The sequence below is a fragment of the Arvicola amphibius genome, chromosome 8 (assembly GCF_903992535.2).
Source record: "Arvicola amphibius chromosome 8, mArvAmp1.2, whole genome shotgun sequence".
Classification (NCBI taxonomy): domain Eukaryota; kingdom Metazoa; phylum Chordata; class Mammalia; order Rodentia; family Cricetidae; genus Arvicola; species Arvicola amphibius.
In genome coordinates this window covers 89,270,283-89,295,402 of record NC_052054.1, presented here as the reverse complement: position 1 = coordinate 89,295,402, position 25,120 = coordinate 89,270,283, and the positions used below count along the sequence as shown (strand labels likewise).

At 37.8% G+C, this 25,120-nt stretch overlaps 1 protein-coding gene across 2 annotated transcripts in view; it reads left to right on the top strand.

Annotated features, from left to right (window-relative positions):
• The window catches only part of Fer (FER tyrosine kinase), a 320,970-nt gene that overhangs the window by 138,138 nt on the left and 157,712 nt on the right, over nucleotides 1–25,120 (top strand). For both annotated transcript variants that reach the window (XM_038339140.2, XM_038339139.2), the window contains 2 exons: nucleotides 1,552–1,755; nucleotides 10,047–10,169. In XM_038339140.2, the coding sequence (XP_038195068.1) occupies nucleotides 1,552–1,755; nucleotides 10,047–10,169 (327 nt within the window). The remainder of the gene's footprint in view (nucleotides 1–1,551; nucleotides 1,756–10,046; nucleotides 10,170–25,120) is intronic.

Here is a 25,120-nt window from a genome sequence, read left to right as displayed (position 1 = left end):
CAAATTTGACTATTATAAATGACTATTTATATCTTTATGTTGGTTTAGTTTAGCAACCTCTAGAATCAAATGTCTCTCTGCAGTCAAAAAATTCAAAGAAAACACAGTAAACTGCACAATCCAGACTCTGTATTTTCCATCTTTATGTGACTTATTTTCTTTATTCTATTACTTTTTAATATTTATTTTATTATCTTTGCTCCTTTAATCTTTAACTGTCTGTACTTCTCTTTCTGTCTGTACTCCTTCCCCCCCCCCTCAAACTTACATACATTTTTTAAACACACTGTGACTCATTCAGAGGTTTATTTTTGTCTGAATCTATCTTTATTGCGAATCTGTAACCACTTTCTAACCAGGAGCTTTTCTTAAAATGCTAAGTGGCATGGCTTACTGGTGACAGCATGATACTCCTTTGGCAGTTACATGGTGTCTCTCTTGAGTCTGCCTACTCTTTCTATATATCTCTGTTCAAATTTCTTGCCTGACTTTGCTCTGCTAAGCCATTGGCTGCAACAACTTTATTCATCAACCAATAAAAGCAACACATATACAGAAGGACATCTGACATCAATGACGTCTTCAACACAGGGCTTTTGGAGGACATTTTATATCCAAACTGTAATTTTATTATTGATCCTGATTTTTTCAAACTTACAGTATGTTTTCATGGGGATCTTTAATACTGTATTCTGAGAACCATAATAATTTGTGTAAAATGTTATACCTTACCCATGAAATACTCCAATAGTACAGGGCAGTCCAGTTCTTGTGAATGACTAGAATACAAGAGAAACTGTGACCATAGCATATTCAATTTCATCACCACTAGTTTCTGGACTTTCACAGCATCAGAGCTAGCCCTTGCTTATTTCTGCTCTTCATTATGAGCATGGAACCTCCTAAGACAGCAGGTGACTTGCTTTTCTTCTGTTTCATGACTTACAGTCATTTCCACCTGTGTTGTGTTTGTATGCTGCTCATTTTCTTTGATGCTTCTTTTCCCAGGGCTTTATCTGCCATAGCTTTGCAAAACCAAGGCCAGGCTTGTGACAGAGTAGTGGCAGGAGTAAGGTGGAGGGGTGAGAGAGAGTACTTAGCCAGGCAGCTCGAGGTTGAAGCCGAGACCCATTCCTGCCTACCATTATGTACAGTGTATAACCTGAGTAGTCCAGAGTTAATTAATTCAGTGAAAAAGCAGGTTCAATGTGTTTGTTATAAATTTTTCTAAATATACTTCTTCATAATTTTTCTGATTGATGAATATTGTTCAATAGATTTATTTTATGATAAGGGGAATAAGGGTAGGACTGCAAACCTTAAATGCTGATGTTGCAGTGCATGATGGAGAGAAAGTTTTGAAGGACATGCATTTGTGCTAGACTTCGGTCCTGGTACTTCAGAGGATATTTTCCTTAATAAGTCTTACCATTTAATTTTTAATTGACTGATGAAATCAGATCATATGTAATAAGTATTTTTACTTGCAGTGAATTTTATTAGGACAAAATAATATCTTTTTCTAACTTGGTTTTTAAAACATTTGTTCAGCTCTCCGACATGATCTCTGTTTGCGAGAAGCCCCTGGCGGATCACGACTGGTACCATGGTGCAATCCCTAGAATAGAGGCCCAAGAGCTTCTGAAGCAACAAGGAGACTTCCTGGTACGCGAGAGCCACGGGAAACCTGGTGAATATGTCCTTTCCGTGTATTCTGACGGCCAGAGGAGGCACTTCATCATCCAGTTTGTCGATGTACGTTCCAGTCTACTTCCTGGGTATCTGCTGATGGAATCCACAGTAGTATACGTGGAATGTACTGATGGATGCTCTATAAGAAATGCTTGCCACACTATAAGTTTAACATTGGAATTTCTTCTTAGATCCATAAATATGATGCTCTAAAATGGATTAAAATCTTAAATCTTAATGAGAAAATATATTTAAAAGTTAATAAAATTCAATTTAAATGTAAATATATAGGATGTTGAATTTGAGTACTAACGTATTTTAAATTAAAAACAAAAGTAATGTAAATACCATGTATTTTTCTTCCTATAGTAAAACTCAGGATTATGAAATGTGTACTTTTGAAGGCACTTCTGTAGCTAGTTTCAAACTATGATATATTTTATTGAAATATGATATATTTTATTGAGTGAAATACTTTTTTATTATTGATCTTTTTTGTTTTTTATAATACCATTTGGTTTTAATAAACAATAAATAGAAAATTTTAAAGAAATATAAATGACATATTCACATTATTCTAAAACTAATTTACTTTTTGAGCATTTGGAATTGCTAAAATGCTTTCTTTTAAGAAGTTATTTATGATTATTGTGTGTATATCATGTTGGGGGTAAGGCTGGTGCTGCTATGCACATGCATGGAGGTCAGATGAGAGCTCTCAGATGTTACTTCTCTCCTTCTACCTGTGGGTTCTGGGGACTCAGACTCAGATCTCCAGGCTTTTGCAACAAATGCATTTATGCATTGTGCCATCTTGTAGGCCTCAAGTATTGCCAAACCGTTGCCAAACCACACCCTGTTATGTTGTCCTTATTAAACACTCAATAGGTGAATAGTAATTTTGACATTTTTGCTTTTACTGATTGAGAAATTTATAGTGGCTATTTTTTGCAAATGGAAGAATTGGTGCCTGTTTTTATTATATTTCACTCCATCATTTCAAATTGCTTGCATTTGAAAATGCCTGTCCACAGTGTTTGAGTTTCTGTTGCAGCACAGAGTGATATTAACTACCATAAGAAAGATTAAACCATGACCTAAACAGAACCTGTAGGATTTTAAGGACTTAGGAAATTATATACGTATCAGTTTGAACTTAGGGTTGACTGAGCCATGAAAATTAGATTGACAGGCAATGATAAATAAAATTAAAATGAAATTTATTTTAAAATAAAACTTTGAAAATCTTCCTATAATGGCATTGTTTATTCTCTTGTTCATTCTTTCAGGAAATATTTATTAAGTATTATGTTAGGACTAAGTATATGAGTCAGCAACAACAGAAAAGTAACACAAAATTAGAGGTGGTATTTAATATGTGAAGTCTAGTAGTTAGATAAATATGTAAAAGAGGTACTAATAAATACTAAGGGAAAGATAGACTGTAAAATAATAGTGGCAGAATTCAATACCCAGCCTTCATCAGTGACCAGATCTTCTAAATAGATAATCAGCAAGGGATCACTGGAGTCAACCTATGTTCAGACACAATGAACCTAAGACATTTTAGAGCAGTGCATCTGACAGCCATTGTCTAAACTGCACCCTGAGCATTTTCTGAAACAAATCACATGTTGAGCTACAAAAAAATATCTTAACAATTTTAAAAAAATTCAAAGTGTCCTTTCTGACCACTGTGCTATAAATCTAGAAGTCATCAATGGGTGACACTCTGGAAGCAGCATTAGACACATGGAAGTCAGATACTGTCTTGAGGAAACAAACCACTGAAGACATTAAATGAGAAGTATAAGATTCTTGAGGCAAATGGAAATACATTACATTAAAACTTACAGACTATGGCAAACACCATTGTCAAAGGGAAATCCTTATCAACCAGCGCCAACATTTATAAAACAGTAGCAAGACTTTAGTTGGAGACCTTTGGTGCTTCCTAAGGAACTAGAAAACCAAGAACCAAATCAGTACAAGGCAATGTTAAACACTGGAGCAGGGATAAATGGAATACTTGGGAAATACAAGGACAAATGGAATATGTTGGCGTTTGGAAAAGATAGACTTAAAAAGCCTTTAGCTAAGTGAAGAACAGTACTCAGTATCAGAGATGAGTGTAAGGCATTGCAGCCAACATTACCAACAAGCACAGGGTCATCTGAAAGGACTGTGAACAAGTATCAAATCAGGGAACGTATCAGCGCTGGTGAGACTGCTCAGCTGGTAAAGGCACTTGCCACCAAGCCTGTTGGACTCATGTGGTGGAAAGAAAACTGAGTCCTGCAAATTGTTCTCTGCCTCACACAGGACCCATGCCCTTCCCCCATATGTAAATAAAAAGAAAATCTAGAAGACCAGATAAATTCTGTGCTATGTAGGTTACCAAATTTGAATAATACGTACAAGGCCCCCTTCCCCCCCCCCAGTTGTTTGAGACAGAGTCTTACTGTGTAACCGTGGCTAGCCATGAACTTGGGATTTTTCTGACTCAGACTTTATGAGCCCTGAGATTGAATCAGTAATAAATGATTACATTTACTAAGATGACAATAAAAATTTATTAATAAAATTGCCGTTGAATCACTTTTTCAAATTAATCAAAGAAAAACCCAACACTTGAGGCTTTCCTATAAAATCTACCAATATTTAAAAGACTAGTGCCGGTTTTCCCAGAGTATTTAAAAAATTGAAAAAGAATCCTTAAAAACTTACACATGATTATACTAGATAAGAAACAATCTCAGAATAAATTTATAGACCAATACTACTTATGAACTAGACATAAAATGTTAAATAAAATACTGGCAAACTGCATTTCGTGGCACATTGGAAAAGATCATTCACTGTGATCAAATGATAGAGGAATGCTTTAGTGTAAAATAGCTGATGTATTAACAGAGTCAAATGCAAAGACATAGGGAGGTAAATTTAAGTAGACACTAAAAGCATTTTTCAAAATTCAAAATTGATCCATGGTAGAATACCCTACGCAATTCAGGGTGGAAAGAATAACTGCAGCCCAGTGAAGGTGATAATGACAAACCACAGCTAATGCCATACCAAATGGAGAAATCATGGAGAGCCTCCTTCCAACGTCAGGAACAAGACAAGGTTGCCCACTGTCATTGCCTTTTGTCAACATAGGATGGAAAGCCCTTGCCAGAACAATTGGCAAGAGAAAAAGAAATAAAGGAAATCCAGAATAACAAAGAAAAAAAAAACAATTTTCCCTTGTTAAAAGATGATCTGATTTCATGTATAGAGATTTCTAAAAGACATTTTTTTTTAAAAAAAAAACCTGTTGGAACTAATAAGTTCTATAAAATTGAGTATGCAAATCAGCACCCCAAACACATTTGTATTTCTGCATGCACTTGATCTTAGCTGAAAAGGCTCAGTAGTGATCATATTTCTATATGCTGAGAAAACCTACCTATCCCCCCAAAAGTGAAAATAACAGTTCCACTTCGAACAACCATAAACACTCACCACAATTTAACAGACATGTGAAAGGAAAAGAAAAATTTAAAACATTGATGAAGGATACTGAAAAACATACAGATATATACATAGATACCCTATATGCATGAGGAGATCAGTATGGCTAAAATGTCCCCATATGATATACAGACTCATCAGCAAAGAATTATGATAATCTCAAAGTTCATAAGAGACTATAGATAAACCTGGATAGCCAAAACAATCTTGAGCAAAAAGAAGCTGGAGGCATCACAAAACCAGGCCTAAAAATGTACATTTAAGTTGTAGTCATCAAAGTGACATTAAAAACAGAAAGAACCAGCTGGACGTATGCTTTTAATCCCAGCACTTGGGAGGCAGAGGCAGGCAGATCTCTGTAAGTTCGAGACCAGCCTGGTCTACAGAGCAAGTTCCAGGACAGGCTCCAAGAAGCTACAGAGAAACCCTGTCTTGAAACAAAACAAAACTGTATTCCAGTGAGCAGAATAGAGAGGCAGAAACCAACCCACACTTTGTGACCAGCTGATTTCTGTTGGGGCCAAGAATACACCATGGCTCTGTTAGATAAGTGGTGTTGGGAAAATTAGATGCCCATATGCATAAGAATGAAGCTGCTCTTTCTTACAGTAACAAATATCAAATCTATTAAGGCTTATACATAATATCATAACTTATGAAGCTGCTAGAAGAAAACAGGAGAAATGCTTTAAGCTACTGGCCTGGGAAGTGGTGTTTTGATATGTCCCCAAATACAGACTACAAAAAAACTGTTTGCTGTGCTTATATCAAACTAGCAAAACTTCTGCACGAAAAGGAAGCCATCAACAGAGGAAAGAGGCAGATTAACAGAATCAAGACAGCATGTTCAAACTATACAGCTGAAGAGGTTATTCCCACAGTGTGTAAGGAATTCAAGTACGCCAATAGCACAAACCCGAATAAACCAATTTAAAAAGAAGAAAGGTCTGAATAAACTTTTAAGCAATTTTCTATTTTTTATAAAATTTATTAAGAATATAATTATATCACTTTCTCCCTTCCCCTTCTTTCCTCCAGACCCTCCCAAGTCTTTTCCCTCCATCTCCTTCTGTGTTCCCTCCCTTCTCAAACTGATAAATGCATGCATGCATGCATACACACACTTGTGTATGCAATCTATAAATACAGCTTGCCAAGTCTTTTTGTTGTTTATGTGTATGTGGTTTGGGCCTGACCACTTTGTATTGGACAGCCATCTGGAGAGCTCGTCCCGGGGAGGGGCTGGTCTCCCTCTCAACCGTCACCCATTGTCTGTAGTTCCTTGTCCAAGGGTGTGAACCCCCTTTCACAGTAACATTTCTGTCTTAAAAGAAGAAGTACAAATGGCAACAGTCATTCATGGAAGAGGTTCAGCATGTCTAATCATATAAATTAAAACCACCAAGACAGCATGTTGCTCTTATGAAAATGTCTGCTTTCAGAAGACAGACTAAGAGTAAAAACTGTGAGGAAATGAAGGGGAAAAAAAGGTCTGCATGTGTTTAAAATGTTAATTAGCATAGCTGTTATAAAGATCATTGTGAAGCTTCCTCAAAAATCTGAGCACAGAATGACATGATCCAGAAGCCGTGCTCCTTGGATCACATGGCTAGTTGAGATGAACGTTAAAACGATCTGTTTCCATTGTTTCCCTACACTATTCAGAATAGTCGGTGTCACCCTAAATGTCCAGTAGCTGGTTAAAGAGAAGGCGGTGTTGAGTGTGCACCACGGCATACTGTTCAGCCATGAAAGGTTTGAAATCCGGCCATAGCTCACAGTGCGGGTGTGCTGGGATCATGTTGTTGTGTGAAATAATCCAAGTGGAAGACGCTGGCTGTGTGGAAGCCCAGCATTGAGTTGTCACTACAGAAATTGGGAAGAGTAGGAAGAGCAAAAGGGGGAGCGGTCCATCAACAGGTCCAGTGGTCCAGAGTTATTATTTGAAATAGGAATAAGTCCTGGCTTTCATGGCATAGTTGGTAGAACATAATTGACAACAATGCCTTATATTTGTCAAAATAGAAGACTTTTTATGTGCTAACCATAACGAAATGAGCAGTTTCAAGTGATGGCTATGCTCCTTCCTGAGTACCCTGTTTCCTGACACAGCCGTGAATGAAAGTATCACATTGTAGTTCAGATATGGACAAAGCTTTGGCCAATAGCATATGTTTTTAAATTAGGAAATGGAAAGAGATTAGATATTGATCAAGTTCACTTTGAGATGATTAAATCTCTGCATTACTTAACTTTATTATTGCAGTCTCTAGGCTCTAAGCCACATTTTAAATTCATGCTGTGAGTCTTCATGTGCAATAAAAAGCCAACATGTTTTTTTGCATAACAGTTCTGAATTTGTGACTTATCCTGTATAGTTGGATTTTTTTTCCCATCATATAGTAATCATGCAGCCATCATTAGGATAGGACAATAACTACTCTGAAGTTTATATCAGAGTAGATTTGAAGTTTCATTCTGTATGGGCTTCAACTTAGTACTTATTATTAAACATTATACTTTAATATCTCATGCTCATGAGTATGTGAACGAGTGTGTGAACTTTCCTTTGTCCGTTTGTAAACTATCTGCTTTGTCTCCTTTACTTTATGACACTTAGTCATTCGTGTCATTCCTATATATTTATTTCTACACGTCACGTCATATATAGAGCATAGGGCTATCACACTGGGCAGAAAGTGAACACATTTGTTGCCTAATATCCCTGCATTCTAGAAGGGAAACAGATAATAAAAAACATAAGTTAAACTGGGGCTGGAGGAATAGCTCAGAGGATCCTAGTTGGAGTCCCCCAGCATCCGTGCTAAATGTCTCATAACCACCTGTAACTGCAGCTTGTGGGAATCCAACACCCTTTTCTGTTCTTTGTGGGTACACACACACCTTTAAGAATAAATAAAATGTATGTGATGATAGGGTCAAAGGATTATAGTGATACATTCTAAGGAGAAAATGTCAATAAGGAAAAGGAGGTGATAAATTAGGATGTGAAAGTGGAGATTGTATATTGTGTAGGTGGCCAGGGTTAACGTCACAGAAAAGATAATTTGATGAAATCCTGGCAGAGAAGCCAGTAAAAGAGATATTACCTGTGGGGCTGGCTGTCTTATAAATTAATTCTTGTAGCAAACCTCTCTGAGGAAGGAGTGCATATCATATTTTAGAGCAAGAAGGTAATTACAGGGCCTGGAGACTAATGATCCAAGGAGGAGTGGAGAGAGATAAGTAGAGAGACAGTGGTGAGCTCAGATTAGCGCCCGTCTTTGTCCTTATGTGGAGGGAAGAGAGACTTTTAAGCAAAGCAAAGGAGAGCTCCTTAGGGACACCATGCCCTAGTTGCTGTGTTAAGAGTAAACTAAAAGAGGAAGATGTAGAAATTGTTTACTTGTTGGGAATGTTGTTGGGCTTGGTGTCATTTGTGCATGCTGCACTTCTGTGATATTCCACAGGCTCATCTCCCGACTGCTCTGTGCTGGGGAACAGCAGAATGTAGCCTCTTTTCCCACGGGAGTTTAGACTATCTTATCCAGCTTCCTGCTGTTCCTCGCATGCTCTCCTTCACAGCCTATAGCAGTCACTCCTGCTTCTCCCGTCTGGTTTTATGAGATTAGAAAGTTCAATTTCTTAATAGTTATCTTAAAATGCTTATTTACATCTGTATCCGCATACTTCCTATCTGTTCAGTTAAGCCCAAGGAAGAACCACACAGAAGGTTCTAATACATTGCGTCACAGTCGTCTGGCATTGAAAAGTGTGGCTACTGGGTTCCTTCTGTATTTACTGCTGTTGATTCTTATACCTAACTACTGGCCTATTTAAATAGGAAATCCAGGAATAACATGACAGAGTGTGAGAAAAATGTTCCTTACCTACCGACAGGAATTGTGAACCGTGCTAAGAGCTGAGGCTGGAGAGAAGGCTCAGCCATTAAGAGAATATGCTATTCTAATTTTTTTTTTTTTTTTTTTTTGTTTTTTCAAGACAGGGTTTCACTTACAGCTTTGGCTCTTGTAGACCAGGCTGGTCTCGAACTCACAGAGATCCGCCTGCCTCTGCCTCCCAGCTGCTGGAATTAAAGTGTGGAGGACAGAGTTCAGTTAGGCTCCCAGCTGCCTGTAAATCTAGCAGTTCTGGCCTCCGTGGGCATCCACACACATGGCATGAGCTCACATGGCACATACATTTCAAATAACAAAATAATTCTTCTAAAAAGGTGCTAAGATCAGCCTGCTGACCTCAAAGGTATTGGCACTGATACTCTTTATCTTCATTTCTTGTGCGAATGATGTTTGAATCTTTATTTATTGGCCAATACTACATTGGAGCCCTGTTATAGAAAAACCTATTATATTAGCAAATAAAAATGATTTTAGGCATTAAGTTATTTATTGTTGTATCAGGCTTCCTCAAACTTTGGACAGTATGCTAGGTACTGAACGTTTATTGAATGGCGCATACATGGAGAAACATGCTAACATCTTCCTTATGTCTAAACTTGAGTGAACTGCTCGTTTGCTTGGTCACCGTTTTAGTAAAATGCAATTCAGTTCTGTTATCTTCTCTTCATACTATAATAATGATGTGAGTTATATGTATTGAAAATTTTTCTGTTAAAAAGATTTGGCAGTGGACTAGAGTTTCATTTTTCTGTGTATTTTTAATTTTTACTATTAACAAATGTGTAGTTGAGTGTTGTTAAATATGTTTATATTGCTGTGCACTGATAGCTCTCCTTAAATAGAACTTAACTTATGGATGAAGATTATTTTTTTCTGAAACAATGGCTTCCTAATAATTCTGCTTTGTTATTCTCCTTCCAGAATCTATATCGGTTTGAGGGCACTGGGTTTTCAAATATCCCTCAGCTTATAGATCACCACTTCTCAACAAAACAAGTCATCACCAAGAAGTCTGGGGTGGTTCTTCTGAATCCTATTCCTAAGGTATGTTGAACTCGGGTTTTGTTTTGTTTTTAAGAATACTCATTAGCGTTTTTCACAGTGAAGAAAGTTTTTAAGTTATGCGTTAAAGTCAGCATAAATCACTTCTGTGAATACCAGTAACTCCTGGCATAGCTGAAATACAGACCTGCTTTAGTTTTATTAAGATGCATTGCCTTTCTGCTCAGTATTTGCTAGGATACATAATGGTCTCATTTCTTTCTTTTCCAATTCATCTTGAAAGATATAAGATTCATGCTTTGAAAGGTTCCAGCGAAAGGTTTGAAGATGAACACATTAAAGAACACGTCTAGCAATTAGGAGTTAAGTCCAAATTTGAGGTTAGAGTATGAGATTTATGATGCAGCACAAGTTTGGGACAGTTTGAAGCTGTGCTGCTCTTCTCAGAAACCATACCTTCCCGGACAGCCAGGTCAAAGGTCGCTTTAGGTCATTTTGACCCCTAAGATCTATCTCACAGTTCTTTGATGTGCTCCGAGACGTGTGAGATATTGGGCATGAGAAATGTCGGCATGTTCAGGCAGCACCTGAGGCACCTGGACCACAGAACAACAGTGGACCCCATGAGCCGTTCAGCACTTGGAGTGTTGGGGAATGGGGTTGGGTATGGCAGGAGCCCTTTCCTTTGAGGACTGTGTGACTTGAAGAACACTGTCGCAATGGGATAGACATCAAAATTGGTAGGTGACATGTATCCATTTATATATATATATATATATATATATATATATATATATATATATATATATGAGCAGCTTTTAATTCAAAGTGACAGTCCCAAGAATGCTGTTATAATTGGGAAAATTTTAAAGTTACTGTGTTTTCCCTTGTCAGTCTGGAAAATGTCTGTTTAGAGTGATCAGTCTCATGACTTTACTGTCAATTTAAAAAAGTGAATATAGTTCTAATGCAATATTGCCCCTACAGCGTATCCCCCAATGTTTACTTCAAATTCATCTCATTACATCTAACTTCAGTATGTTCTTCCCTCCTTCTACCCGACTTCCCAGAAGCCACAAGCCCGAGGTTACCTTTAACTTCCTTTATACCAGCTTCTGCAGTTAGATGACAGGAGTTTTGTGTTCTTATTTAGCAGTGTGAACTTCAGTCCCAGTGTCTCCTATTATGAATCAACCTCAATTTAAAGCACACATTTACCCATGTTAGGCTAATACAAAATAAACTGTTTATGCATATCTTGATGCTTGGCTTCACAAGCCAACCAAATATTTGCACAATCTGTAGGCCCAATCAGGTCCACGTTAGAGATAAATCCATGCTAGAAATTAACTTGCAGATCTGCACCTAAGTAGGGATATATAATTTCAAATAAAATTACATCCCTCACTGCATAAAAATTTCCATGAAATGAACTTAGGTAATGGATTAGATTCTCTAGACTATTACATGGTCAATTATTATTTTTCTGTCAGATCTTTAATACTGTGGAGTTGATTATCCCATAATTTTATAGCACTAGCTATACAAATAAGTGAATGCTGAAGGCTGTAGAAGGTTAAAGAGCTAAAAATGATTGTTTTATGAGGTAAAAACTTAAAACTTATCTACCTATTAGCCTGATATGAAGTCCTAGTATTTGAAATATGAACATTAGTATCTGTTTATTATAAACATTGCTATACATTTGGTTCACAGTATAATGTTACTCTTTTTTAAAGATAATTGTAATACAGAGGTTATGAAAGACAATTTTCAGTTATGGGTGGAGAAGAAATTGATATGGATTTTGTTATGGTTGTATTATCACCATATATCTTCCTTTGAGAAGTTATTTGTATTCTTATTACTGAATCTATTTCTTGATTTAAATTATGTAAGAAGTTAATATATTTGACCATATAATATGCCATATAAAATTAGATAGAAAATATATAATTTTCATCTTTCTAGACTTTATTCTTGGCCTATATAGAGAGCATTATTTTGTTTAGGTGCAATTTTTGTTTTCCATGTATTTTTCTCCTATTCCTGAAAATATAATTTTATTACTGTCATGCCTACAGTGACTAAAGTATGTTTTAATCTTTATTCTTTGCACTCACAAGTGCAGGGAAACTAGACAACTAGAATGGGAGAATTGCTTGAGTTTTACCACTTACTAATGCTATTATTGACTGGGTGCTTTACCACATCTGCTTCTCACCTGCTGACTGTTTTCCTGCATTGCCTCACGGAGCCTGTGGAGGAGTTTAGGACGGGAAGTATAGTTGTAAGTAGGACCATCCGATCACCCATATTTGTCATCTTATAGCAGCAAACCCAGTGGCTTCCATGGCTTCTTCTTTCTTAGTTTAGCAGCTTCTCATGAAGCATTTCATCCAAGTGCCGTTCTCTGTCTTGTATAAATAGTGTATTGTCATCGGATGTTCCCTCCTCTTTTTCTTATTTTTCAATGGTTAACTTCTAATGGTTATGTATATGCACATAGACATAGACATATTTATAGACATCATGCATTCTAATTATTTTCTCTCCCTCAAGTGCATTGTAGGTTTTAGAAGGCCAAACTGTGTTTGACTTAGTACCCATGTCTCCCTAGTACTGGAAGAGCGCTAGACTGGAGTAAGTTTCCAGTGATTGTCAGAGGATTGACTCCATCGGTTAGTTCCTAGGACTTCTGAATAACACCCCCACCTTTATCCTCTTCCCTTCCTTTGCTTGGGATCGAGTGCAGAGCCTCCTGAGAACCTAGCAGGCACCCAGTCCTGGAGGCACTGCCCTAGCCCTTGGCTGACCCCCCCCATATGGATTATCTTTGGTATCCCTCCCGTATTGCTATGGGATATGTTTTGCCATTAGCTCTATTCAATGTTGTTGTTGCTTTTCACTTCAGACAGGATGGTGAGTGAGCGGCTATCGCTTTACATGCAAAGGACCTGTGGGATAACACAGCTGACAGAGGCAGTGCTGGGGACTGAATCTGTGTTGGTAACCATGGATTAGAGCGTAGACTTTAGTAGAAGCTGGAAGAACTGTTTAGTTCAAGGAGTGTGAGTGTGGAGTCAAGGAAAGCGAGTCTTTTCTTTTGACATAATGCTAAATTGGAAAGAGCCAGCCACATATTCAATCCTATACATCTGTATAAAAGGCAATCAGGAAACTGATACTGGGCAGAGCCGAATTTTGAGATACAACGTAGAATTTGAGAAAATATAAGTAAAAAATAACCTAATTTTGCATTTAAATAGCACTTCAGAAGTTATTATATTGGGTAAAGCTAACTTTTCTCCAATACAGCTTTTATAGAAGAAACTGTCTAGATTGTCTCAAAGATCAAGTGTTCATGAGTAACTTTCGGTCAGCCAGACAGAGAGCCGCTTCTTTGCTTCTTGAGCTGTAGGTCTGTGCTTGCCTCTGGCAGAATCTGATAACTATGGCTGTTTACCAGACTAGGGTGGATTGCCAAAATCTCACAGGCAGATAATGTTGATAAAGTAATGCATTTCTCCATGACTGAGGGAACCAACTCAACTCCAGAAGAGAGGCTGTGCCAGCAGCGCGAGGGATCAGTGAAATCAAAGAGCCGTCCTGAGAGCAGAGGGAGGCCCAGGGGAGGCCCTGAGCTGTTTCAGGTGACTCGGATGGCTGCCACGTCTCCCAGTGCTGCTGTCTAAGGTTATGTTTTTATAGTGGCTATGACACAGTTTTTAGTATATTGAGTTTTCTTGGTTTAGCTTTTTTGTGAAACCAGAGAGACTTGCTTTTCCCTAAATCTGTGCCGACGCTCCTTAATTTATTAGGATCCACTGGGTAGTTTTTAAGATAACTTTACATTTGAATAAAGAGAATAGTGGAAAATGCTCATGGTTCAGCATGTATTTAGTAGATATTTACTTACTGCGCACTCTATGCTCAGCAGCATTCTGACCTGTCAAAGAATAAGGAGGTAACAGGGCGGCTGTGTTAATGTGGGGAGGGTATGAGTTAGATGCTGTGGCTCTCTGTGGTATATGGAAAGCAATAACTACTGTTTTTCATTTTAAAAATATTTAAAATTTAATTTTTGGTGATTTGATATATGCTGTCCTTGAATTCACACTGTGGCTGTGAATGAACTTAAACTTCTGGTCCTGTATCTCCACCTCAATACCATACCTGGCTTGACTTAAATATTATGATCAAATAAGGTTTCTTGGTATAGTTTAGGTAGAGATGTGAAAATCAAAGAGCTATCTTTGTGGTTATATGTAGAGGTAACAGTAAAATCATTAACAATTTAGCATGGACACCAGCCCATCAAAATGTTTGATCAGTCTGTTGGTATGTTCCCTAGATGGTTATCCTCTCTCTCTCTCTCTCTCTCTCTCTCCTCCTTCCCTCTCTCTCGTCTGGAGTCTCCTCCCCCTCTCTCTCTCTTCTCTCCTCCTCGCTCTCGTCTCCGCTCTATCGTAATCCCTCCTTTCCCCCCTCCCCCCTCATCCCTCTCTCTCTCTCTCTCTCTCTCTCTCTCTCTCTCTCTCTGTCTGTCTCTCTCTCTCTCTGTGTGTGTATGAACATATGTATATATGTTTTCTGGGAAATAATGGTGTTCACTTTGGAATAAACTGCCGGGGCCAGGATGCTGGTAGTAACTGTACAAGAATGAGGCTGGGAAATAGGCACAGACAGATTGAGTTAATTTCTAGGTATATATTTAAAATGCCAATTGCTTGTTGAATACCTTAAGACATTCACTTTGAGCAGAAACAACATCAACTTGCAGGTTTCATAGTGAGTCTCTTAAAACAGAAAATTCGTGTTTAATAATAATAAATTTTAAGGTACTTTAAAAATATTGGTATAGTCATTGAAATACATAGTAGTAAATTCCATGCTTGTCTAATGTTTTTTAAGCTATCTGTATGTTTGCAGTTAATTCTTCTAGGCTATCATTTAGATGGGAGTTTTAAAAGGTGCTATGTGTTTAAAATTTGAACGGAAAGATGCTGTTTTTAACTCTTGAAAATGATATGATTAAATATGTCAGATTTCATTTACAGTTGTTAAAATCCAGTTCGTGGGAATTTTTTGAACAAGAATACATACTATTTACATTTCTCCTTAATTTAAGACTCCTTTAAAGTTTGATTTCTATTATTTTTAATTACGTGTGTGTCTTTGTTTGGGAACAAGTGCCCGTGGGGCACAGCAGCATCAGTCACCTGGAGCTCGAGTTAGAGGTGGCTCACATAGGTTCTGGGAACCAAACTGAGCTCCTCTGCGGGAGGAGTAGAATGCCACTCTTAACCACCAAGGGATCTCTCAGTCCCTTTAAAATCAATTCCATTCCTTAAAAAAAAAAAAATCAATTAAGCCTATTGAGAGTGGAAAAGCACACACAGAATCACACACTGTTGTACACCGTTATACAGGAATCCACTGGAAATACATACATCTCCATTTGGGCCTTAGGTTTGAGCAGAGAAAGAGAGCATCTTATGGTCCATCCGTTGTCACTGTCGGTTGTCTTCTGTGGAGCCCTAGGTCTGTTCTCCAGACCTTGCTGGGGGTGTTAGCCTTGAGTCCCAGAGAAAAACTAGTTCATCTCAGAATTTAAGACCAGTCTTGCTGACCAATATATTTTTCTTAGTGGTATTGTATTTGTGATCTATTTAAAACCTTCCTAATTACGGTTGTTTGTCGTTGTTGGTGTGTGTGTGAGAGAGAGAAAAAGGGTGCGGTTATTTGGTAGTTAGTTTTATTTCTTAATTACCCTGCCAGTATTTGAAGGGTAATGAAAAGAGACAGAAGAGGCCTGAGAGAGATGAAAAGATTTCTGTTTAGAAATTCTTATCCCGGTTGAAAGGCAAGACTTTCTGTTCATAGTACATATATGGCCTTGGATGTATCCTTTCATCTATAAAGTAATTATTAGGCCCTCTATGTAAGTAGACTTAGGGGCATGTTGACAACAGTGAATCAGATTCACATGACTTGTGTGTGAATATAGATACATGATACAAATTTCCCCTTGTTCCTGTTGGAAGCTATAGAGTAGTGATAAAGAGAACAGGGAAAAAGAGCATAAGCTGAAGTTTTCCTAAAATTAGACTCCATATACAGTGCACATGGTTCATATGCATCTCAAAAATGATGGCAGCCTGTATCCTCATGCCGAAAGCTGTTGTGTGAAGCACACTTAAATTAGGTGAATTAGTGTAAATTAGGAAAAGCATTGTGGAAAATACTACCCAGGGTCCTCAGAAGGTCAGAAGTAACACTGGCATATGCTGCATTAGTTCCTTTACTAGTTCTGCAACCAAAACCATGAAGTAAGCACATGCAAGAGATATCTTTACTGCCGTGTTCACTGCAGCATGAATCAACTTTCCCAAGTAATAGAAACAGCCTAAGTATTCATTAACTGATGAATAAATAAAAGAAAGTGCGTACAATATGATACTACTAAGATAAGTATGCATGATGTCGTGTGGAAATTAAAAAGAGCTGGCCTGATGCAAATGGAGGGTGTTTATTAGGGCCACAGATAGAGGAGGAAGTGTAGGGTATGGGAAGACTGACCAGTGAGTTTTAATTTATAGGTAGGAATGAGACGTCCTGGTGAGGTGTGAGGCAGCAGTGTTATTAACATTAAAAATGAAATATTATACGTTTCTTAAAGTTTGGAGAAAGTGTTTTGACTCTTTCCACCATTATACATGATAAATTTGAAAAAAGAGTTATGTGCAACTTGATTTAAACATTGTGTAATATACACATGTATTGAAATACCATGTTTTGAACTATCATGCATTGAAATATCATGCATTCTTCATTACTGTTATAAATATTATGAATTTCACCAAGCTCTGGCAAAATGCCTTTGAAAGTGAGGAATTTCCCTGGAATTTAAGCCAGTGTGCCTCATTTATTGTGGATGTGGGAAAGGAGTGGGGAAGATACAAATTTACATAATATTTAAGAGGTGATTCAGAGCTGTAAATACCCTCAAAACAAACAAGCAACTAAATAAACAAAGTGACTCAGACATCCGAATAAAAAAATTAGGAAAACGCAAACCTACAATTAAGTCAAAGGAAAGCAGAAGAAAAGAATAAAAAGAAATCTTAAAATTACAAAGCTGCGAAAAGAAAGTGTCAGTGCTGCTTTAGGAAGCAGTCTGTCTGTCTGTCAATCAAGAAACACTCGCTTCATAACATCCTGGATCCCATCGGCATACAAAAAGAAGCTTGTGATTGAGAGAACAAGACAAACAGCCAAGTAGAGTAATTGGCCATAGAGGTGAATAGACAGTTCAGAATTAGAAATACCTTTCAGTGCCTTTTAATGGTATTATAATTCTCCACTTATAATCAATGCTGTTTCTATCTAGATTATTAATCTAAATCTAAGACTTTAATATCTAATTTTCTTGGTAGACATAGCAAAGGCTCTCGTTGATCATTTACTTTGGAGAGTATGAGCTGAAAAACCCTTTCTACAAGGTAATTTGGTGCATTTGTCAAAATTATAAAATATGTAGCTTTGACTCAACAGTAACTCATAATTTCTTTTATGTGTGGGATTGTGTTAGCTGGTCACTGCAACATTGTTCACAGCATCAGCAGATAGAAATTTTTACTATTGGGGCTAACAAAATAATTCACGGTCCTCTGTCTGAAGTAGTTCTGTTAGGGAGTTTTCTGTGTTCTGAATAAAGAGAGTTCCTTGGTATATTGATTAAAAAGGAGAACACCTCAAATCAGAGTTTATGTTGCATTGCTTTCATGTATGAAGATTAAGGCCTGTAAGATCATGTGCCTGAATTTTCTATGTTGTAGAATGGAGTAGCGGGCGGGGCTGTGTCCCGCCACCCGGCTAGCTTTACCCAAAATAATTACACGGAAACTGTATTCATTTAAATACTGCCTGGCCCGTTATCTGTAGCTTCTTATTGGTTGATTCTCATATCTTGCTTTAACCCATATTTAGTAATCTGTGTAGCACCACGAGGAGAGAACTTACCAGGAGAGATCTTAACCTGCGTCCATCTCGGAGAGAAGCATGGCGACTGCCTGAAGCGTCTCCCCCTCTTTCCCAGAATTCTGTTCTGTCTACTCCGCCTACCTAATTTTCTGTTCTCTTAAAGGGCCAAGGCAGTTTTCTTTATTAATTAACCAATGAAAGTAACATAGACAGATAACTCTCCTCCATCACTATGTGATCAAGAAACACTGATCATATAGACATGGAGTGGGTTTGTAGTGCTATGGCATAGAGCTTTCCTTGACATTCATGAGTTTGAGTGCCAACATATGTATGTGTGTGTATACACACATACAAAACTAATGATAGAACTTACATGTTTGTGAAGGGCAGGGGAGGTGTAAAAGAAATTAGCAACATTTTATAATGTATTATTACATTTTAGTATACATGTGTGAAGGTCAGAGGACGGCTTGCCAGAGTGAGTTCTGTCTTTTCACAGTGTGGGTCCCAGGGCTCAAACTCGGGTCATCAGGAAGTGCTCGGTAGTAAGTGCTTCTGCCTACTGATTCATCTCACTGCCCCGTAGTTTACATCTTTAGCATTCTTAGAACTCTGAATGTATTACTTGCTCAACATTCAAGTACCTAAAATAGTCTTGTGATGTGGCATCTGCTGTCAAGCAGTTGTAACTTTCCAGGAAGATGTTTTGTTAGAACAATATGAAGAACAAAATTGGACTGGGAAGGTGGACCATCTGTTGAGCTCTTGGCACATGGAACATAACGACCTGAATTTGAATCCCCAGCCTGACTCAATTTGGCAAGGCTGAGGATATCTAGGGCATGAAGGCTAGTCATTCTAGTGTGACCAATGGGCTCAGGGTCAGTGAGAGACTTAATCTCAAAAAATAAGAGAGTAATTGAGGAAGAACCCTTGGTCATGTGTTCAACAATTACCTTCATTTCTTTTGATAACATTTTTCCAGGATATTTTGTTTATTTTTGTTAACAGTTAAAGGAATGTGTATGCTATGATAACTAAGGGGATAAAATAAGATTTCTGTCTACTTGTGATAATGGGGACAGTGAAGTGAAGCTAGCCATGCCCTTTCTAGTTCGCCAGGGCTTGTCTAGAAGGTCTAGAGCAGGTGTTGTAAGATGTCACGTGACCAGCTGTTACCCTTGTCTGAGGGGTTTGGCTGTCATGCTGGATCTTTAGTACACCAAACCGCTTGTCACTGAAGTGTCCTGACATAGCTTTATGTTCAAAAGGAAAAAAGATTGTTAATATGACTCAAGGCTTGTCTTCTAGAATCTGCTTTTTAAGCTTTCAGACCCTGTAGTTAATTCTGCATGTACTAGTCCTAGAAGTAAGAATGTGGGCTATAATGACTGGATGGGAGGAATCCCCGCGTGGCCTGCTTTCCACAAACCCTAAACTTCCTTAGGACTTACAACTGAGCAAAGGCTTTGAGTGGGAATACAGTGCCTGGCCCGCTTCAGAAGGTGAATGCAGATGCAGATGTATGAGACGATAAAAAGACAGTGCTTGAGGACCGCAGCTCATATTGACTCTTGTCTGTCACACTCATGGATGCAGTGCATGCTCGCCTTCTATACAGTACACCCAGAAGGACCAGATGCTCGTGAAACATCATAAGGAAAAGTCATCTGCAAAGCAGTATTTTAGTATTCTCTTACATTCATAAGATGAAATGCATACACAAATAAACATGAAAAGTTTACTGGTGTTGCAGAAGATTTGTTACTTTGTGTTTTGAGCAGTTCTGGGTTCAAGAAAGTCTTGAATTTCTTTCTGTCAAAAGTCATTTTTGTCACATGAAAACGTAACTCTAACTTCATCCTATGGCAGTGTTAGTAGAATACTGTAGAGTGTTGTTTGGTCACTAATCTCAGTTTCTTTAGGGGGAAGTTGAAGAGAGACCCTGAACACACAAAATGAGTAGTCTCAGGGTATATTTATAGAACTGGATTGGAAGAAGTCATATAAAACTGTGTTCTTCTTTTGTAATGTCTTAGTGTAATTTTATGAACCTCAATTTGAGATACACTTATAAGAGAATTAATATTTTAAAAATAACAATATGTGTTTCAGGAATGTAGATGAGAAGGGGGGCTTACGAATGCTTCACTCAAGATGAACTTGAAGCAGGTCACAGTAAGAAGGGGTCAGATGCGGAGGGGGAGAGATGCTGTTTGATAGAATGATCTAGAGTACAGGGTCTCTGGGGCTTGTAAAGATGGCAAGAATAAAGCCAGGCGGTGATGGCGCACGCCTTTAATCCCAGCACTCGGGAGGCAGAGGCAGGCGGATCTCTGTGAGTTCGAGACCAGCCTGGTCTACAAGAGCTAGTTCCAGGCCAGGCTCCAAAGCCACAGAGAAACCCTGTCTCGAAAAGCCAAAAAAAAAAAAAAAAAGATGGCAAGAATAGTCCAGCAAAGTGGGTGGTTTGGAAGCTGAACATCATGAAGTGTTCCCGTGGAAGTCAGGTTTGGAGAGCTTCGAATCCAGGATTAAACATGGTGAACAATGCTATTTTGCTGCAGGAGTGAGTATAGCATAAGAATAGCCTAGCTATACCACTTAACTCACCAAAGTGTTGAAGCTCAGCCAGCTTTGTAGTTGCCTTAAGAGTTTAGCCAGTGCATTAGTATGTCAGACAACAGCAACCCAATTTTCACTTGCCATGTCTTACTCTGAACTTGTATAACTATTGCAACTTATGTTACCGTGATGTTTAAGTAGGAGTAGGAACAAATTATCAGTACAATGGAAAAGTAAGCAAGAATGGGAATTCAAGTGTGAAGCATATACTCTTGATGGTCTATATAAATTGTAGACTGAGCTTGAAATTTAGCTGTAACTTCCTGAAAGCTGCTAGGGGAAGAAACAATTTTGAGACTGAAAAGGAAGGAAGAATTTTAATTTTTTTCTAGGCAAGTTTTATTGCTAACAGTCTCAGCAGCATTCTGCATAAGGATAGAGATAGTTTCCTGTTTTCTTGCAGTTAGTGCCACAGACAAGTACAGGCAAGAACAAAATATAAAATATAGCATTGTGAAAAATACTTTACCTTGGCAGCTTTTCTCTGTGTTGTACTTTTATAGGACAGAATAGGAAAGTTAGAAAATTCCAGATTTATGATCAAAATATTAAGAAATTAGCTTTAAATACTTTAAAATTTTAAGCACATGCCTAAATAGTAGAGGGTTTACACTTGTGAAGTGCAAGTGATTAGTTCTAAATTACTCAGAGATTTGCCATCTCTATACGTCCTCCCTTTCCATGTTATGAATGCCTAAATTCAGAAAATACTCTATTTTCATTCTAAGAAGCCCAGAGAGCTATGGATTAAGACAGATATAGAAAGCAAGAGAGGTCTCTGGGAGCTGGAGAGATGGCTCAGTGGTTAAGAGCACTCACTCAGTTGTTGGGAATATTATTTTCAGGTGTGTGACTTTAGTTTCTGCCACATTTGTTTAACTGTGAAGCTGTGTTACAGTGCCTGTCTAAAACACAGGCACTAATGTGATGGTCCTAATAAAGAGATGAATATCCAAAGGCGAGGAAGAAGCAAGGATAGGCAGAGCGAATAAATAGGAGAAATCTGGGAAGAAAGATCAAGCAAAGAGATCAAGGAGTAAGAAAAGAAGGGGCCAGCCACCCAGCTACACAGCAAACCATGGAGAAAGGTATACAGAAATAGAGAAAGATAAAAGCCCAGAGGTAAAAGGTAGTTGGAATAATTTAAGTTAAGAAACGCTGGCAAGAAACAAGCCAAGCAAAGGCTGGGCATTCATAACTGAGAGTAAGCCTCTGTGTGTGATTTATTTGGAAGCCGCGTGGTGTCCCTCCTCCCCCCGAATCCAAAAGAGTAAAACATCACTCAATGCTCTTACACAGGGCCTGAATTCCATTCCCAGCAACCACATGACCTATGTCTTAGGCTCTGTGAGAGCAATAGAGCATTTTTTGCTTGTTTTAGGTAACCTCCTAGAACCCAATACATAGGTGACAGTAAATATTTGAAGCTGGTGGATTTTTGAGATAATGTTGAAATTTAATAAATTTTGATATATTTGAAAAAAATAAACAAAATGACAAATAGACATTTTTTTTTCAAGGTGAGGTGCTATTTTTTTTTAAAGATTTCCATCTCCTCCCCCTTCCCTCCCCTGCTTTCCACCCATACCCCCACTCCACCCCTCTCCAAGACAAAGAGCCATCAGGGTTCCCTTCACTATGTTAAGTCCAAGGTCCTCCCAGCTCCCCCTAAGTCCAGGAAGGTGAGCAACCAAACTGACAACATTATTATATAACATGGGAATTTCAACCTTCTTTTTCCAAAGTGGATCCCTGTTTGTGTCTGCCTTGTGAACTGCTGGCTGTGTGCTGCAGCATGTGGCTGAGGGTAGGCACGGATGCCAGCTGTCCCATAAAACCCATAAGCGTACTTAAAACATGGCCTTTCTGCGTGTGTTGTAACTCGATGCTCTGTTCTTGAGTGTGGGCTTTGAGATGGTAACATTGCTCCACAGCATCAGAAGGTTGACTATTCCGGTTAGATGAGGGGGAAATTCCTTTGGAAGGAACATACGCTTGGCTTCAGTTTTGTTTATGTAATAGTTTAATTCTTATATTATCATTTTCCTTTTTTTGTAATGTAAGTTTTGGAAACAGGCATGTTGCTCAGTGGTAAATGCTTACCTGGCAAGCCCAAAACCCCGAGCTCAGTTGCTAGAACTGAAAAAAACAACAGAAAAAAAACTTTTTCACATAGCAAGTTATTGTTTCATAATTGTATAGTTATAGTCCTCTTCGAAAGTATTGTACCTTTTAAAATACAGATAGAAATGTGTTTGATGAACTCGTACTACTCTTCTCTCTACCTTAGACTATTGAAAACTATATTTAATTGGCTTAATAAAATTTATTTACCAATTTAATTGAGATTCTTTATCTGATAGTAAAGTGTTGACCCAATCTTATATAATATTTAGTATTCCTTGTGTGTAATATTGTCCTGTATTAGCCTAGTTCAGGAGTGAAATGGTAAGGATATGCAAGAACAGGCAAGCTTGCTTTACCCTGGAAAAGAGCCCTTGATATTTTATCTCGCTAACTCAATCCGTGTTCACCTTCTACCCAGTCCTTGAAGAGAACAATTAAATCATACCACAAAAGACTTGTCTCACATCCCCTCTTACAAAGACTAATAAATATGCATGTTAAGAATTTTAATGGCATTTAAATAAGAGTGTTTAAATTAGAAAGGCCACGGGCATTAGAAAGATAACTGTAAATTATTTTTTTAATGGAACGCTTCATTCACATATATTTCTAAACCTTGGAAAATGAAATTTTATATTTTTTTCTTCTATAGTTTATGTAACAAATTACATATATTAAAAATGGAACAAAAAGTTCACAACACTGTAAAAAGGAACTATAATTTTGTTGTCATTGAATCTCGAGCGGGGACTAGCTGTACTGATAAAAAGCAGAATCAACCTCAGCCAATGTTAATTATTATTTCTATCATGTATGTTTTATGGTAATAGGCATTCATATTCATAATTGTATAGTTATAGTCCTCTTCGAAAGTATTGTACATTTTAAAATACAGATAGAAATGTGTTTGATGAACTCATACTACTCTTCTCTCTACCTTAGACTATTGAAAACTATATTTAATTGGCTTAATAAAATTTATTTACCAATTTAATTGAGATTCTTTATCTGATAGTAAAGTGTTGACCCAATCTTATATAATATTTAGTATTCCTTGTGTACACCTTTAATCTGTGGTCTTACTGATAGGGACATTTCTAACTGGTGGTCTCAAATAGGTAGAATTTTTCAAATACTTCCTAGTGGTGTTGTTTTCTCCTTTTAAATAAGTCTTTTGAAATCATTGAGTCATATTAGTTGGAAAACATGAGAACCATTTCTTTTTTCTGTGTGCCTGTGGTGTTTGATGTATGTGTGGTGCATACACTTAAGTGTGCAGTATGTGTACCCATTTACCCCATGGGGAGCTCAGAGAAAGATGTCGGGTGCCTTCCTCTGTTACTCTGCCCCATTCCCTTGAGACAGAGCATCTCCCTGAACCCTAGGACATTCACGACAAACAGAGGTCTCCCTTGTCCGACTTGCAGGATTGTAAGCTAACCAACATGGCTGCTTTAGACCATCATGCTTTGCCATTCGTTACAGTAGCAGTAGATGCAGAAGTGGAGTGAGAAATGCAACGTAATTATTATTTTATGTATCTTTGTCTTGGGGGTGATAGGAAGTTTTGGAAGGTTTCATTCTGGGAAGAATTATGATCAAATTTGTATTTTATAAAAGTAATTGTGGCTTCATTGTGGAAGCTAGTTAGTGTATTGATGACACGTGATAGATTGAAATGACAAAATGAGAGATAAAAATATCAGTCTGGGACTTAGATAACGATGGAATGTTACTGAGATAAATTAACAAATTTGTGAACGCCTAGCTTAGTTACCTGTGAAAGACTTGGCAGTTACAACAGTTACTTTACTTTCTGCTCCCTCCTCAAACCTGCAGATGAAATCTTTGGGAGTGGGGCTGAGCTGTCTTAGCAGGTCCTGTGGGTGGTCCTGATGCCAGTTAGTGTTGAAGGATCATCCATGCAGACTAACCTCTGTGGAAAGGAAAAAATGCTCTCAAGCCTGTAATCTCATCATTACCTGGTCCTGTGATTTAGACAGCAGGAGTATAGTAAAACTACATGTTTTTAACCTTGGAAAGACAAGGTGGGGAGGGAAATCACTTTTATCATGAGGAGACTGGTAGTTATTTGAAGTATAAACGATGACCACTTTCAACTTTAATCATTGCACGGTATCGCAATGATAGAGAATCAGTGAAGCAGAAATACCTATTTTATGGCTTTTTGGAGAAGTTGATGTTCCAAAATTGATTTTCACAGTCTCATTGGAATTTAAAAGAAAGATACT